At 41.0% G+C, this 16603-nt stretch overlaps 1 protein-coding gene across 1 annotated transcript in view; it reads right to left on the reverse strand.

Moving 5' to 3' along the window:
* The window catches only part of LOC145413433 (cell adhesion molecule DSCAML1-like), a 44393-nt gene extending 42499 nt beyond the window's left edge, over positions 1-1894 (reverse strand). The window contains exon 1 of the mRNA XM_080283122.1: positions 1846-1894. Coding sequence (XP_080139248.1) covers positions 1846-1894 — 49 coding nt within the window. The remainder of the gene's footprint in view (positions 1-1845) is intronic.
* Positions 1895-16603: the final 14709 nt, after the last annotated feature.

Consider the following 16603-nt stretch of genomic DNA (forward strand, 5'->3'; position numbering starts at 1 on the left):
TTGTTCATTTTTTTACTATTTTTGAAAGAATGTGAGGTGAGAGCACTTTATTTTTTTTTTTTTTTTTAAATAACAGAACGGAGGAAGGAAAAACAAATGAATAAAAAAAATAATCCATACACCAGATTACTGGTGTCCTCTGTTCATAAAATATCTGTAACAGTTAGACTTCAACAGCTGTGGGTTGAAATTTGGAGGGAAACAACTCTGGGGATGCGAGTTCCAGAGAGATGCAGTTCGGGGAATGAAAGAATTTTGATAGGCAGAAGTTCTGCAGTATGGGTGAGTGACGTTCCAGTCATGAGCGCTACCAGATGCCCGTGTAGCACAAGGGAAGGCATGGAGAGGTGGCACCATGGACGCAACTTCGTCTGAGCATTTGCCAAAAAAATATCTGTAAAATAATGCAAGGGAGGCAACAGTCCTTCTTACTTGTAGGGAAGGTAGTTTATTTGTAATGGCAGGGTTGTTAATAATTCTAACAGCTTTGTTCTGAATTTTGTCTAGTTGTTTTAATGCAACCTCTCCACATCCATTCCACAAGGGTGAGCAATATTCAAGCTGAAAGCGCACATGACTCTTATAAATTATAGCTAACTGCTCATCAGTGAAGAAGTTACGGGTTCGGTACAATAATCCAAGTTTTTTTGAGGCGGTTTTAGCAAGTAATCTAACATGAGATGTCCAGCTGAGAGCATTGTTAAGTGAGACGCCAAGAATTTCAATACTTTTGGAGATGGGAATATTAGTAGCACTGAAGGTAATGTACGAATCTGGCAATATCTGTCTATTAGTAAATTGTATATAATTAGTTTTACTAGCATTAAATGAGACAAGGTTGCTTTGTCCCCATTCACTGATCGTAGATAGGTCTTGGTTTATGGAGATGACTGTACTGAGTTGAAAGGTAGAGATAGTAGACTTTATAAATGGGTGTCTGAGTGTGAATGAACTATGTAGTGTTGAGTCATCCGCACATGAGTGGATGGGATTGTGGGTGACAGACAAGAGATCATTAATATGAACCAGGAATAGGGTTGGCGCCAGAACTGATCCCTGCGGCACTCCAGCGTTAACTGAGTGAAAATTGGAATATACACCATCTACTTTTATTTTCCTCTCACTAAGATATGAAGAAATCAAAGGAAAAAAAGGGACGTTAATCCATAGCAAGGGAGTTTGGACAGCAGGGAATGGTGCCATACTCTGTCGAAAGCTTTAGAAATATCAAGGGCTACTCTATGAGTTTCTCCATGTAGATCATTTGACTGGTGGATGGTATGAGTTAGGAGACTGAGTATGTCAACGGTGGATCTTTCGTGGCAAAAACCATATTGTCTATCACTAATTAAGTTGTTGGATTCAAGACGTTTACCAATGTGCTTATTAATTAAAGTTTCAAATACCTTACCAAGAGAAGATGTGACAGCTATTGGTCTGTAATCAAAGGGGGCAGACGAACTTCCTTTCTTCGGAATTGGTTGGATATTGGCTTCTTTCCATGAATTTGGGAATGAAGAAGTACGTATGCATATTCTGAATAATTTAGCCAGAACAGAGGCAAGTACAGGGGAACACTTTTTCAAAACAATTGGCGGATTTCCATCTGGGCCTGGAGCTTTGTTGGTAGGTAAATTGTCTAGGATGGATTTTACGTATCTTGTCTGTATTTTAAGTGGGGCAATTTCGGGAGAGTCAGGTTCTAGTACTGAGACATTCTGGCTGATATTGTCTGTGGTAGAGTTTCTGGCAAAGATACTGGCAAGGATATCTGCTTTCCCACGCGGGTCATTTGTAATGTTGCCATCTGAAGATTTTAGTGGGGGAATGGAAGATGACTTGTTAATGTTATTATTGAAAGAATTAAGAGCTGACCAGAATATTCTATTGTCATTAGGGTTAAGTAGGTTTGATGCTTAATTTTGAAGAAAGTTTGATTTAGCTAGATTTATTACAGCTTTTTCATGAATTCTAGCAATTTTAAATTGAGAGAGTGATTCAGAAGTTTTTAAAGTAAGAGTTATATGCTAATGACTTTTGGGCTGTTGCTCTGGCACAGTTGCTATCAAACCATTTTGGAGAGTTCGATCTTTTAGTGAACTATTGACAAGGCATCTCCATTACTAGATACCTTATTTAAGTCTTTATAGCTGTGTGTGTGTGTGTGTGTGTGTGTGTGTGTGTGTGTGTGTGTGTGTGTGTGTGTGTGTGTGTGTGTGTAATTCACCGCGTCGGTCAGGATCACTTGATGGTCGTGATTGTCGGTTTTCACTCTCCCGGAAGGGAGCTGAGAGCTCATATAGTCCGATCTAAGGGCAAGCCTGTGACCTTCACACAAGCACACACCCGTCCCCTTGCTCAAGAGGGACAGTAACCACCCACTTCGTCAGTGAAACTTTTGCAACCTGAGCGATGCGCGAACTCCCGTCTACCAGATGGCAAGCGAGAACGTTACCACTGAGCCAGCAAGCGAGGTGTGTGTGTGTGTGTGTGTGTGTGTGTGTGTGTGTGTGTGTGTGTGTGTGTGTGTGTGTGTGTGTGTGTGTGTGTGTGTGTGTGTGTGTTCCTGCACCCGTTTCCGTCGCCATTTAGGTGACTCTTATCTTGAAGAACACGTTCTTCATGGTAACTCTCACTATTCTTCATATCAACGTTGGGTCAAAACACTGCCTAACTGTATTTCGGCTTTAATTGTATGGAATGTCTGCCTCAGTGTTGATATTTAGTGAAACCGAAGTAACTGCGCCCGTTCAGCCGAATAACTGTGCAAACTTCTTGATGAGTGGGTCCTCCTGGCAGTCCCCTCAGTACAATGACGCTATCTTCCTTGTATGCTTGGTATCGATAAATTATAATTTTCACTTAAGGGAAGACCATCTGCAGTTAGGGTTAGAAACAGTCTGCATTATTAGATAGTCATGGTCATAATGTAGATCACAGGATGGACTACACCTGAATTGGCATAACACTCACACCATGACGTTGTTTCGACTATACTGGCGTTACTGCTTGCTTATTTATTTCCAGCTTAGGGAAGATCTCTCGTAGTGAAGGGGTTCCAAACAGCCTCCATCAACATACCATCACGATCACAGTTAAGTTCGCAGGATGGACTAAGACCCTCCTTGGTACAGCACTGAGGTCGTTCATCCTTGTAAGAAGAAAGGATTGCCTTCATCTTCTCCATCTTCACATCTTCAGTCTCCTTGTAAACAGATTTCTGAAGCCAAAAAGGCCTTCTCGTACTGAGAGCCTTTAACCTGTCCTGTAAACCAGTCATAAAGTGAACATTTTCTTAACCTGGCTTACAGTTAAGTTTATTTTACCTGCAAAAGACAGTTCCTGATGAAGTACTTGGGCTTAATATGACTTAAGTTTGAGGTTAATCGCCTCTCACCATCCTCGTTAACCACCCTCGCCGCTCTTACAGGTCATTAGTGGCGAGAGTTGCGCGTCTCGGGTTAATTGATTTCCTAATGAGGGTAGTGGCGTGTTAATTACGTGGATAGCTTTTTCAAGACCTTCACAGTGATGGTGTATTAATTTAGTTTATTTTTGCTAGGCACTGGAGAGGGACGCCTTCAGGTGGTGACACTGATGTGGTGGGGTAGTGGCGCTGCGCTGTTAAACAAACGTCCCTCAGTCCCCTACCTATCCCTGGCAAGGATGGTGGATTGCAAAACAAGGGCAGTTTCAGCCTGCGGTCCACAGGGTTCACATCCACATAAGCCTGGGGCTGCAACTACAACTGCGGCTACTACTACTACTACTACTGCTACTACTACTACCACTACCGTCACAACCACAACAACTGTTACCACAACCACCTCAACTACCACCACCATCATTATCACCACCACCACCACTACTACGGCTACTACCACTACTACATGCTACTACTACTTCTGTTATTATCATTAACATTACCACAACCACTACTACTACTGTTATCATCCCTCCTTTTCCTCGTCCTCCTCCTCTGCCTTCTCCTCCTTTTACTACTGCTGCTACTATTTCTACTACTACTATTAAGTATTTTTTTTTTTTTTTAAACCGAGGCGAAGATGCACTTGACAGGTTGGTGATGATTGGCTGAATGCAACATGTTCGAATAACATTTACTAACCCAGATTTCCCCCTCAGACATATGTTGTCAATTAATAATGCTAACAAGTAAAGAGATTATGAGATAATGTTGCAATCAGCCAGTCATCACAAACCTGTCAAATGCATCTTCGCCTCGATTAAAGAAACTGAGTATACTTATTCTTTCTATCTCTCGACCCTTGTGTCCAGCGTAGGAAGGATCTCTCGTACTGAAGGGGTTAATGATGGGTATACCTCGTCCTTCATTAAATATCTCTTACGTCGAGGCTGGTCCATATATAACACTTCCCTCTTACTCCGCAAGACGACTTCTTTTGTGTTGCGGGGACGGCTTAGTCAAGGTTTTCAATGTCTACCCTGCATCATTAATTCATATCCTACTCTCACTGCCATACCCACGCCCACACCAGCAGACTGAGCCCATCAGGTGAGTTTCAAATGGAGCACTATTTTCGGACCACCTTGTATGTTGTATAATTCGCCTGAGAAAGCAATATTTTCTCACGTCCTCAGGTTGAAAAAATATAGAACTTGATTTTGTAAAGTTTCTGCATATTTCAGTTAGCCACCTCTCTCTCTCTCTGTCTCTCTGTCTGTCTGTCTCTCTCTCTCTCTCTCTCTCTCTCTCTCTTCTTTTTCATATTTTTTCTCACTCAATTTCTGTTTTCCCATCTTCACCTCTTCCTCTCCCTCTCCTTCTCCTTCTCTTCTCATCTTGTTCCTCCGCCGTTCCTTCCTCTCTTATCTCTCACTTGATTTCCATTTCCCATCTTCTCTCTTTCTTCCTCCCTTCGTATCTCTTACCATCTACTTCCACTCTTCCCTCTTTATTACCCTCTCTTTCCTCCTTTCATTCTTCCGTCTCTCTCTCTTTTGTTCCTTCTCTTAGTTCCCATCTCTCCCTCTTTCTCTTTCATTTTTTATCCATTTATCTATATTATCTTTCTGTCTATCAATCTATCTGTCTGCCTATCCGTATGTCAATCTTCATGTTAATCTATCCATCGGTAGACCACTATATCCTTCATTTTCTCCTTCTAACCTCTCATGCTTTCACTTTCTTTCCTTTCGTTGCTCTCCGTCCTTTTCATAGCTCGTCCTTCGACTCCTACTTCTCTCCCCTATCTTTTCCTCTTCTTCCTCTCCTTCTCTATATTTTTCATCTCTTCCTCCCTTTATCCTACCACCTCTTGCTACTCCTTCATTCCTCTTCTTCCTTTTTATCTTCTCCCTTCACTTTCTTTGTCTCTTCCGCTCTTTCTCCATCCATATCCCTCTTCCCCATCTCCCTTTCCTCTTCCCTCTCCCTTCCTTTCTCTCCTTCTCATTTTCTTTCTGCCTCTTGTTCCTCCTCCCCTTCCTTCATTTTCCATTTCCCGTTTCTCTTCCTCATCTTTTCCCCATTCCTTCTGCCTCTCCTCCCTCTGTCTTCTTTGTGTCCTCCTTCCCCCTCCCCTCTCTCTCCCTTCCTCTTCTCTCCTTTCCATTTCTCCTTCTTCGTCCTCCTCTTGTCGCTCTTTCCCATGCTCTCGTCTCTGTCTGTTTCCTTTCTTCCTTCCTTTTCTTTTTTTCAAATTCCTTCTCTCTCCTTTTCCACTTTCGTTTCCTCCTCGATCCATTTCATCTTCCTTTTTCATTCCTTTTTACTTTTCCCTTTGCTCCTATTTTTCCCTCTCTCCCTTCCTCTGCTTCATTTCCCTTATCCTTGTCTTCTCCTTTCTTTTCCATTATCCTCTTCCTTCTCTCTCCTTTTCCCTCCCACCCTTTCTCTCATTTTCTTACTCCATCTCTCCTCCTCCTCCTGCCCCCCTTCCACCCACCTTCTTCCTCTCACTAATTAAAAGTTTATGCAAATCAGAACAAGGTGCACCGGAGCAAGTCTCTGTATATTAAAGGTTCTCAGTTACCCATTCTCACTCCCTAAGCCGTTTTCACTATACTCCTATCTCTCTATTCCGTGTTGTATATATTTCTGTTTTTGCCTTTTCACTTTTGTATTTTGCGTTTTACATTCGGTTAATTCTTTCATGGTCGGGACAAATCTATTATACCTCTTTAACTTGGGCCAGATTTTCGTCCTTTTGAAGCTTCTTTCGCGTAGCTCAGTGGCAGCAAAAGACAATGTTATGGCTCTACATCCTTTACAGTGCACTTCTTCATGGCTGGCATCATATTCGGACGCAAATTTATTGTTACAGCTCAGTATTCAAGGTGAGGAGTGCAATTTTAGGCCAGAGTGAAAAAGGTATAGTCTATTCGAGCTAGTGGCAGACGATTTTATATAGGTGAGAGGGAATTTCACTCTGTGTTATTATTATCACACCTTGGCCCCTAATGGCAGAGACGTCGCTAGAGGGAGTTAGTATTGTCACCATCAACTCTCTCATGGTCAGTACAACTCTAATTGTACATTCCAGCTGACTCCTTAGGATTTAATCTAGTTGAGAGTGAGTCATAGGAGCCCAGGTGATGACTCCAGACCTTTACCCTTAGCTAGTTTCTAAGTTATTTTTCTTTCAGTCTGCAATTATTTCCATATTGTATTTTTATGCTCGGGATTTTGTTTAGACAATCGAGTTCATCAGTTTTATTTTACTTTGGTCGTGAGTCTTTTTTTTGTATATGATTGTTGCTAGTATTAACCCAGACGTGTTCGGGATAACTTTAGTACCGTTTCCAACTAACGCTGGATTATTTTATTTTGCTAAAGGTGAATAGATGAGTGTGGAAGTGTAAATATCAGTATAATTAAGCCAGGCATGGAAGAAGAAACTCTACTATTCCATTCCACTTGACATCAGACGATTTTATTCAGTTGGAGATGAGCCATTGGAGCCTGAGAGTGTTGATCACATAGTCTCCTCCAAACCACTCCATTAAGGCTTCCCGAATTGCCTCGTTCGATGTCAAAACAGTTCCAGGCATTACCCAAACAATCCATTAACCTTTCGACGTTCATTAGCCGCCTCGACCCCTCCCCATTAACCCCATTTCCCCCCCATTACTGACCTTTCACTATGTTTTTCATCCTTTGTATATACCATTTTTTTTTTTTTTTTGCTTCACCTGATTACCTAATTATTTTTCCACCAGTAATCCCCTTTGAAGTTCCATTTTTTCAGTGAGTGTAGTTATCGGAGCTGAGTATTTTTCCTGTGACACCTAATTACATTCTCCTGTCTAAAAAAATTTCTCTGACAAATATATAATGAACCTGAAAGTGAACAGGAATGCCAGGCGTGTCTTTAGTTGTTGTCGCTGTTGCGTCACCCGTCTCTCTGGCTGAGAAGACACGTTAATTACAGGTAGGCAACTTTCTATGTGGTCGCCCTACAGGTAAGTACAGTACACACACCTTGCAGGAAACCGGCGCCCTTGTGATTGACAGTTCCTCACCAGGGTCGAACCAGGGTCCTTTCCACTGCGAGGTGAAATTTGAGGAAGTTTGGCTCCTGTATGGACGCCGCAGATACTCCACTCAGGGTGCACATCAGCGTCAAACGTGTCTTCATTAATATTCATCAGCGTTCTGGACTGTAATGTGTATTTGTTTGTTACGAGCGAGCAAGCGCAGCGAGCAAAGCGATTTTACTGTACTGTACTCTCAGCTGAGAAATGAGCGGCCCGACAAGACCCAGCCCGACCCGACACGACATGGCCCAACCGCGATGGTTCTCAAAGGCTAATAACTTTTCTACTCTGTGAGATAGAGAAGAGATTCTTTCAGCAGGTAGGAGATATAATCAGTAAATTATGTTTTTAGCTATATATTTACTCGTGAGACCAAAGAAACACCTTGGAATCCCAGCTTTCCACTATGAAATCGAATGAAAACGATTTCCTGTCGTAATACTACGTTTTCTTGCATGAATTCTAACAATCAAATATCGGATATGGCGCTTATAATTTTCATGAACGTCTTTCTATGTTTAGGGGATGAAATCAGCAAGGGTAATCACCCCATTTCTGGGTTTTATCATTCGACCAATAGCCAGTCGTTTACCGATGCAGTTCATTGACATAAGTCGGGAGTAAAAAAAAATGAACATTGCGCATGTGATAAATACTACAGCGCCTCGCAGTATGCACATCCAGAGAGAAACATGAGAGAGAGATAACGTAAGAAAGTAAATATTTTAGCTCAAATTCTCTTCTGTTATTGTTCAGTTACCTCACCAGAAATGTTGAAAGTTTACACCAAGATGAAATTATGATGGTAGGCGTATGTACAAAAGTTCACCGTCACGCGGGCACAAAGTGCTTATTACTGGTACTTCCTAGTGCCTAGTGGTCTAAAGATGACGATAATGATGATGATAATGATAATGATATATTTTGCCTGTAGCTGAATAATCAAACTGAAGTTGTATGAAACTGTATGAAACTATATAAAGGTACCAGTTTGTAATTTTCTTCCCCAATATGAGACAGATTGAACTGATTTTGATTTGACCTATTTAGACTCAATTAGGCTGAATGGACCTAAGTTACCTACATGAGTTTAATAGTGTTTAACTGAAGACCCAGGTTCAACTGAGCATTAACACAGTGGACTGAGAGTTGGACTGAAGAATGGAGGGCACAGTACCTGAAATAACCTCAATGCACTGAAACATATGTGAAGAGACTGTGTAGACCTGAAGTGGCTTTAAATTATCATGAGGCTAATTTCTTCATAACTACATCACGCAGGAAAATAATGGAATATTTTGGCTGTTTTTTCTGATAGTTTTACCACATGTGCAGGTTACGACGCAGGTGCACTGTCGACGGAGGCGCGTGGTAAATAAATTTGACACATAAAAACAACAGTGACATTAGCTCTAGATTATTTATTAGTTTATAATGAAACTCTATTGGAAATATTATACGTACATATTCAATAGAACAATGCATTATTTATTTTTGATGCAGCCAGGCCAAGAAATTAACGTAATATATTTTAAAAAATTGGTGATATCTGGAAAACAATAAATGTCTCTTCTCTCTCTCTCTCTCTCTCTCTCTCTCTCTCCCTCTCTCTCTCTCTCTCTCTCTCTCTCTCTCTCTCTCTCTCTCTCTCTCTCTCTCTCTCTCTCTCTCTCTCTCTCTCTCTCTCTCTCTCTCTCGACTTATGTTCGTCATTTGATATAATTATGTCATTTCCAAATTGCATAGTATGAGATAAAATTTTTACTACTATTCCACTGCATCTATTTCACAGTTTATGACCGTCTCATTCCTTGCTTATGCATCATATAAGAGATCATTGTATATGGACTGAGAAACATAATAAACATTCACTTAAAGAATATTAGCCAGCAGAGGAAAGTGAGATGTACCATATTAGCCAGCAGAGGAAAATGAGAGGTAGAATATTAGGCAGCAGAGGGAAGTGAGATGTAGCATATTAGCCAGCAGAGGAAAGTGAGAGGTAGAATATTAGCCAGCAGGGGAAAGTGAGAGGTAGAATATTAGCCAGCAGGGGAAAGTGAGAGGTAGAATATTAGCCAGCAGGGGAAAGTGAGAGGTAGAATATTAGCCAGCAGGGAAATGTGAGAGGTAGAATATTAGCCAGCAGGGAAATGTGAGAGGTAGAATATTAGCCAGCAGATGGAAATGAATAGTAGAATACTAGCCAGCAGAGGAAAGTGAGAGATAGAATATTAGCCAGCAGAGGGAAGTGAGGTAGAATATTAGCCAACAAAGAAAAATGAATAGTAGAAGAAATGAAACACTGGTCGAACTTTGGATTCTAAATGTATGCTTTCTGTGTTCCAAATCAAAAGTTTGTTTTAGCCATTTGCTGGTTTTAAAAATCTTACTAACTTAGCTAATTAACTCTTTCAGTCGCAGTACATCTACAAGAAATATAAAAACGTCCATCATAAGCCGAAATAAAGTCGGATATGCATCCTCAAAGTGAAGAGGTATTTTTTTCCCCACTAACATTTACATATTTCTAGTATTTTGGCTGCACCCGTTGTATGACTTGGCAACCTGAACATAAATATGAATTCATGATTTTAAAATTTACAATAACAATGGTTTTATCAGTTCAAAAGGCTAGCTGGAATTTTAGAAGGGGTATTTGGTTGCATGGCAAGCTTTGGTCAGAGCTTTTGGTGCAGGCATATATATATTTTGTACCAATAATATACATGATTCACCTATAGCATTTTCTTATATATGAGGTACGAGGGGGAGTTTACCAGTCACTCATTCAATGTAGTGCTGCCTTCGGGTGTCTTTACACTGAGTGACAAGACAGATGGTGACCTGTAAACCAGAAAACCAAGTAGGACGGTGGGTGGTAACCATATAACCAAATGGCACCTAGTGGTTTAATGGGTTAAGCTGCTCGAACCGGACTGAGCCTGATAGGGTTTATGTCTGAGGGGTGAGGGGGTTTATTGCTTATATAATGCGACGATGCGGCGAGTAAGGCTTTTCAAACCTACATAGGGATTGAGTAGCCTAACCCAGGTCTCTTACGCTGCTGGTGGGGACAGAAGGATTGGACGATTTATTTTATTAATTACTTTCACACTTTGCTTAATAATAATCAGTTACTTTAATAATTTGCTTAAACTTTTGATTTACTAAAGTGCGTTTTAACCCTATCCTCATATCATTTATTGTTATCATTTACCAAACTCATTTACCTGGATGTGGTCCAATAGGGTTTAAATCCGAGGGTTGGTTTTTTTTCTTAGTTTTTTTTTTTCGTTTCTACTTCCAGACGACTTAACTGATCTTAGAATAGTTTATTTTATTTATTTATTTATTTATATATTACCTGGAGGGGCTAAATATAACCTTCACTAACGCGTCCAGCACATTGTTTTTTGTTTCATGAATTCATCTTCTCATCTGCCGGAATAAACGAAATAAACTGACATTGATGTAATCAGGAGTGTTTTTTATGGTGATTATCAAGCAAGGGGGAGGCCAAGGATGAGGTGGAAGGATGGAGAGCAGAGGTGTATGAGAGAGGGGTGTGTGAGTTGTGGAGAGGGCAGCGTAATGACAAGGGACAAGGCGACATGGAGGCGATTTGTTTGTGTCCACCCCTTACGGGATTAAGGCGTCTGGCTATAGTTTATCAAGGAGCCATTTGAACAAGTGTGGTGAACAGGACTGCCTATCTGTTCAACAATGTCTGCTGTTGGGAAACAATGGACTGTATTCTCGTCGGTTAAGGAAGCTCCCTAACACCTTTTCCTGAGCGATTCATATGGTTTATTACACCTTACTCTTCTCTTCTGTGTTGAATAAATCCTTCTAATATGGTCATACATTTAATAAATAACATACAAAAGGATATTAACCGGACTTTGCCATATATCGTGTTAAAGAAGCTCCCTAACACCTTTTCCTAAGCTATTCATTTTGTTAATTACTCCTTACTCTCCCCTTCCGTGTTGCATTAACCCTTCCAGTATCGCCATACTTTGTATAAATAACGTGCAAAAGGATATTAACCAAACGTTTCCAAAAATAAATCGCTTAGTAAAAAGTGTTATGGAGCTTCCTCAACCCAACCCATGAGAATACGGGCCAATATACACAACAGCCATGGATGTGGGGAAAAATTTATATGTAATGCGGTGTTATTCATTTGACTACCTATAATTCTCATTCACGGTTGGAACAATTCTAATATGATAGAGAGAGAGAGAGAGAGAGAGAGAGAAAGTGACAGAGTTACTAATTTCATCATTAACCCTTGTATGGTCGGGGCAACTCAGGCATTCTTTCCCAGCTAACGCCGGACGATTTTATGAAGCTAATGGCGATTGAGAAGCCTGAGTGTGTTGGCATAAATATTTAGTGGATACTAGCAAAAAGTCATGTGTGTGTGTGTGTGTGTGTGTGTGTGTGTGTGTGTGTGTGTGTGTGTGTATGTGTGTGTGTGGTGAGGCAATGGAATGGTGACAAGGCATCGGCGAATGACGTTTCATCCAATGTCATATACCACACAGTTATTGAATTTCTGAGCTGAGTTCGTGTATTACCTATTTTACACGAATATTAACAATCAGTAGTTGCTAAACGTGATTTAATGGAATTCTGCACTTAAATCAATATCCTCCACAGAGAAAGTGTTCAGTATTGCGATTCACACACACACACACACACACACACACACACACACACACACACACACACACACACACACACACACACACACACACACACACACACACACACACACACGCAACAGGCATGAAACAACAAATGACGTGAGTGTCCAAGAAGAGATGATGGATATTTCATCTCCTTTTTGTCGTCAGAGAGACAGACAGACAGAGAAAGGAACGCAGGCGTGGTAGGAAAGGTAAACAATAGATCCCAGAACAGTCGTCATAGCACCACCGCTGACGTTATGGAGAGGAAAACAAAGGACGATCGTTGACGTATGAGCAACCTGATGACGTCATACACCACGCCAAGTGACTCCTTTTTAACGCCTTCAGCCCGATGACGTGTTTCCACTTTGATCTTGCCACTTACATACCACTTAATAAAGCTTAGATAATATGTTTTTCCACTTTGATCTTGCCACTTACATACCACTAGATGAAGCTTAGGAGACACTTAAAAGCACATAATAAAACTTAGATGACACTTGATCTTACTGCATACGACTTAATAAAACTTAGGAGGCATTCTGGAACTGGAGAGAGTTTTAATAGTGGCTGGCACACACACACACACACACACACACACACACACACACACACACACACACACACACACACACACACACACACACCCGCATGAACTCCTTCACAACAAGATCATCTCCATTAAGCTGCATAAAACTGTTTGTTTGGCTACTGATGAAAATGAAAACTGCGTCACAAGGTTTATTTAAATTTCTCAAAGTTATCAGTATATTTCCAGTATCTTAAAAAGTTATACATATTTTCTTATAATCCTGGAGAAAGTAAAAGCATGTGCAAAAGATGGTGGACATCACTCTCCTGGCTGTGAAAATGGGAAGTGTTGAATGAACTGTTTTTGTACCAGCAGTATGAAGCTGACAATAGAAGAATGTGAGAGGACTGGATATTAACAGAGAGAGAGAGAGAGAGAGAGAGAGAGCAAGGAAGCTGGAGGAGTGGAAAGTTGAAGATGAAGCGCCTTGCATAACTCAGCCAAGGCTTACATAGATCACCAAGTTCTTTGACGGAGAGCGCAGACTTATAATTTAAATGTTGCAAAGACTACTCAGTACTGAGGGAGAAGTTGCATTCTGCGGTCTTAGAATTAACCAGACATGTGCAATATAATCAGTGCAGTCATAACTTCACAAGAAAACTATTAATCAGTTGAAATTAATTTAGTACAGAATCTCAGTTATTCAGTATCCATCAACAGTATTTAGAATAACCAGCCAACAATTTTAAGAATGACTGTTTTTAGATAATCAGTCAAAGTAAGTTTTTTGTCTTAACATATTTTGTCAAGATTTTGTCTCCCAAACTCATCCACCTTGTCGTTCCTCATCTTACTGTCTTTACCCTGTCATGTCTCATTTGTATATATATATTTTTTATTATTATTGGTGTGCATAGAATTCTGTTATGTTATCTATGGCAAGGTTCGTTCGTTCGTTCGTTTAAAGATTTCTGCACCTACTGTATAGTGCAGGTGGGGCCATACATCAGCCCGGTCAGTGGCAAGGGATTACTGGTCTATTAACTCACTAGTAACTTTAGATTATCATGATATTAGTAAAAGAAACAAGCTCTTCGTTTCGCATATTGACACATTGATAATTAACATAAGAACATAAACATAAGAAGAGAGGATAACTGCAGTAGGCCGGTTGGCCCATGCTAGGCAGCTCCTAGAAGAGTAACTGAACTACTAGAATGAGATAAGGATAGCAAAGAAGAAGGCTCTCCTCCGCCCTCCAAACCCTCCAGCTGAAGCCGGCAGGAAAAAGTCAGAAAGAACACCACGCCGTATAGAAAAACTGGCGTGGACATTTTACAGGAAAGTGTGAAAGGAGAATAGAGACTATCATAGTGTTTGCATATTTCCCTGTGTACTACAGTATTAATTTTCTCATTTCGAAAATTATAGATTATGAGACAGCGGCTTTTTAAATTCATATTGAAGGTAAACTACTAACTCTTTAAGCTGATTATTGATTTGTCTAGTTTATTCCTGCTACTTCTTAACGATTTTATTAACCTTATGGAAGAACTCTCACTGAAGAGATTACGGAAGGCTATCTCTAAGGTCCCTAGCTCTAAAATCGTTTGGAGCTACCGAGATCTAAAAAGAATAAAAAATTAATTAAATAAAAAAACGTCATGGGACTGGAGGAGTTAAGCTTTGACACTGACATGAGTTCCTGCAACTAGCGCCCCGGTAACTGACGTGCAGACAGAAAAATACGGAATATCTTTAGTTTGCGAGGAAAACAAACCCCACTTTATGGCTGCTAGTTATTAAGATATGAACAATTTTGTGATTATGCATGCAGAATCAACATCAGGCGCTCCACGTGAAGACACTATTTTTTTTTTTTCCAGTCATTGGTATGTTTATCACACAATGCCTCATCTCAAGTAAGTTTAAGCCATTTTTTTTAATCTGTTGACATATTAACTGCATTTAGCAATACAATGATACACGTTTCCCGTACGTTTTCTTGTATCATGTATAATAATAAATATTTTTTGTTTCTGGGTCTCACCTAAACCATAAATAGTATTGAGAATAGTTAGGATCGTAAAATTTGTTATACCCATACCACATTCTTTTACACACCAGGATCAACAGAGTTAGGAAAGGAATGTGACGTCCTCTCCGTCTGAGGAAGTACAATAATCAACAGAGTGACGTAGTATCCGAGGATGCACGGCAGGTGTGTGTGTGTGTGTGTGTGTGTGTGTGTGTGTGGTAGTAACGCGCCAGTGCAATAGATGGTGTGAGTAACAAGGCAGAGGTGTTACTTGTGCTATGGATAGATTGTTTCCTGTCTTCCAATTCTTGTTGTTTAAGTCCTGCATTCCAGTCGCTAGTGTGCCTTGGTTGTGTGTGGTTGTTACGAAGGACGGTCTTCCTTTTTTTTTTCCCCCCTTCCCTTCTTGGTGACATCCACTTATTAGTAAAGGTAGGTGGAATACTGTGTGAGTGGGGATATCTGAGAGAGAGAGAGAGAGAGAGAGAGAGAGAGAGAGAGAGAGAGGTAGCATGCTTTGCGTTGGGTGCTGGAGAGAGAGAGAGAGACTATTTACGATCCTAGTTCTGCCTGAGGCTTAGGTTGAGTCCACTCGTACCTAGTGAACACGAACAAGCACTGACGAACAGACATGAATATCTCTCTCTCTCGTGTGTGTGTGTGTGTGTGTGTGTGTGTGTGTGTGTGTGTGTGTGTGTGTGTGTGTGTGTGTGTGTGTGTGTGTGTGTGTGTGTGTGTGTGTGTGTGTGTGTGTGTGTGTGTGTGTGTGTGTGTGTGTGTGTGTGTGTGTGTGTGTGTGTGTGTGTGTGTGTGTGTGTGTGTGTGTGTGTGTGTGTGTGTGTGTGTGTGTGTGTGTGTGTGTGTGTGTGTGTGTGTGTGTGTGTGTGTGTGTGTGTGTGTGTGTGTGTCTGTGTGTGTGTGTGTGTGTGTGTGTGTGTGTGTGTGTGTGTGTGTGTGTGTGTGTGTGTGTGTGTGTGTGTGTGTGTGTGTGTGTGTGTGTGTGTGTGTGTGTGTGTGTGTGCGTGCGTGCGTGCGTGCGCGCGTTCGTTCGTTGGTTCGTTGGTTCACTACTAGCAATAAGATGCGGCCGATAACCAGTGGATCAAATTCTTCCTGTTCGTCCTTGCTCTTTTGTATTCGGACGCCGCCTACATTCACCTTGTTCCATAGTTCTTGTGCTCGTTCGCTGGGTTTGGATTTGCCGCAGGGTTTAGCAGTCCTTCAGCAAATGCGATATGGAGAGGGGAAGTCTGCTCTTGATCTGGCTTTTAGGGTTTCATTAATAAAGAAATCGCTGAGGAAAAAGTGACCAAGCATAGCGAGCTGAGAACTATCCTTATCGTAATGGATTTTGTCAGAGGGAAATGAAAATCGAATTTAGCAGAACGAAACATAGTGAAAACGAGCACAGATCCAACATGGTAAAGAAACAAAAGCAGAATACGATATTTATTCATAATCTTGTGTTGTTCTTATATGCTAAGGTAATATTTCTCAGTTCGGTACAATTTGATGCCTTTCCTGTTATTCGTCGTATCACCAAGAGGTTTTATTCAGCGTAGGTGAGACTTTTCCAGTTGCTAGGGTGGGAAGGCGGGTACACACAGCTTTCGTGAATCTTACCACTGCGCAAGGTCCTCAGGCTGAAGGGGTTAAAGACTGCAGTAATTCGTCCTCCGTATCTAAGCGATTTACGTCTGTTTGCAGTTTATTTCACGTGGCTCAGTGGCTGTTTAAGGCGTGGATGGCACCCTAATCAAGTGTTTATAATTTCGTTATGGTTGGTGCTGAATATTTTGACCAACCGAGGGA

This window comes from Coenobita brevimanus, chromosome 96, assembly GCF_032717465.1.
Source record: "Coenobita brevimanus isolate Jiangsu-jjx chromosome 96, ASM3271746v2, whole genome shotgun sequence".
Classification (NCBI taxonomy): Eukaryota; Metazoa; Arthropoda; class Malacostraca; order Decapoda; family Coenobitidae; genus Coenobita; species Coenobita brevimanus.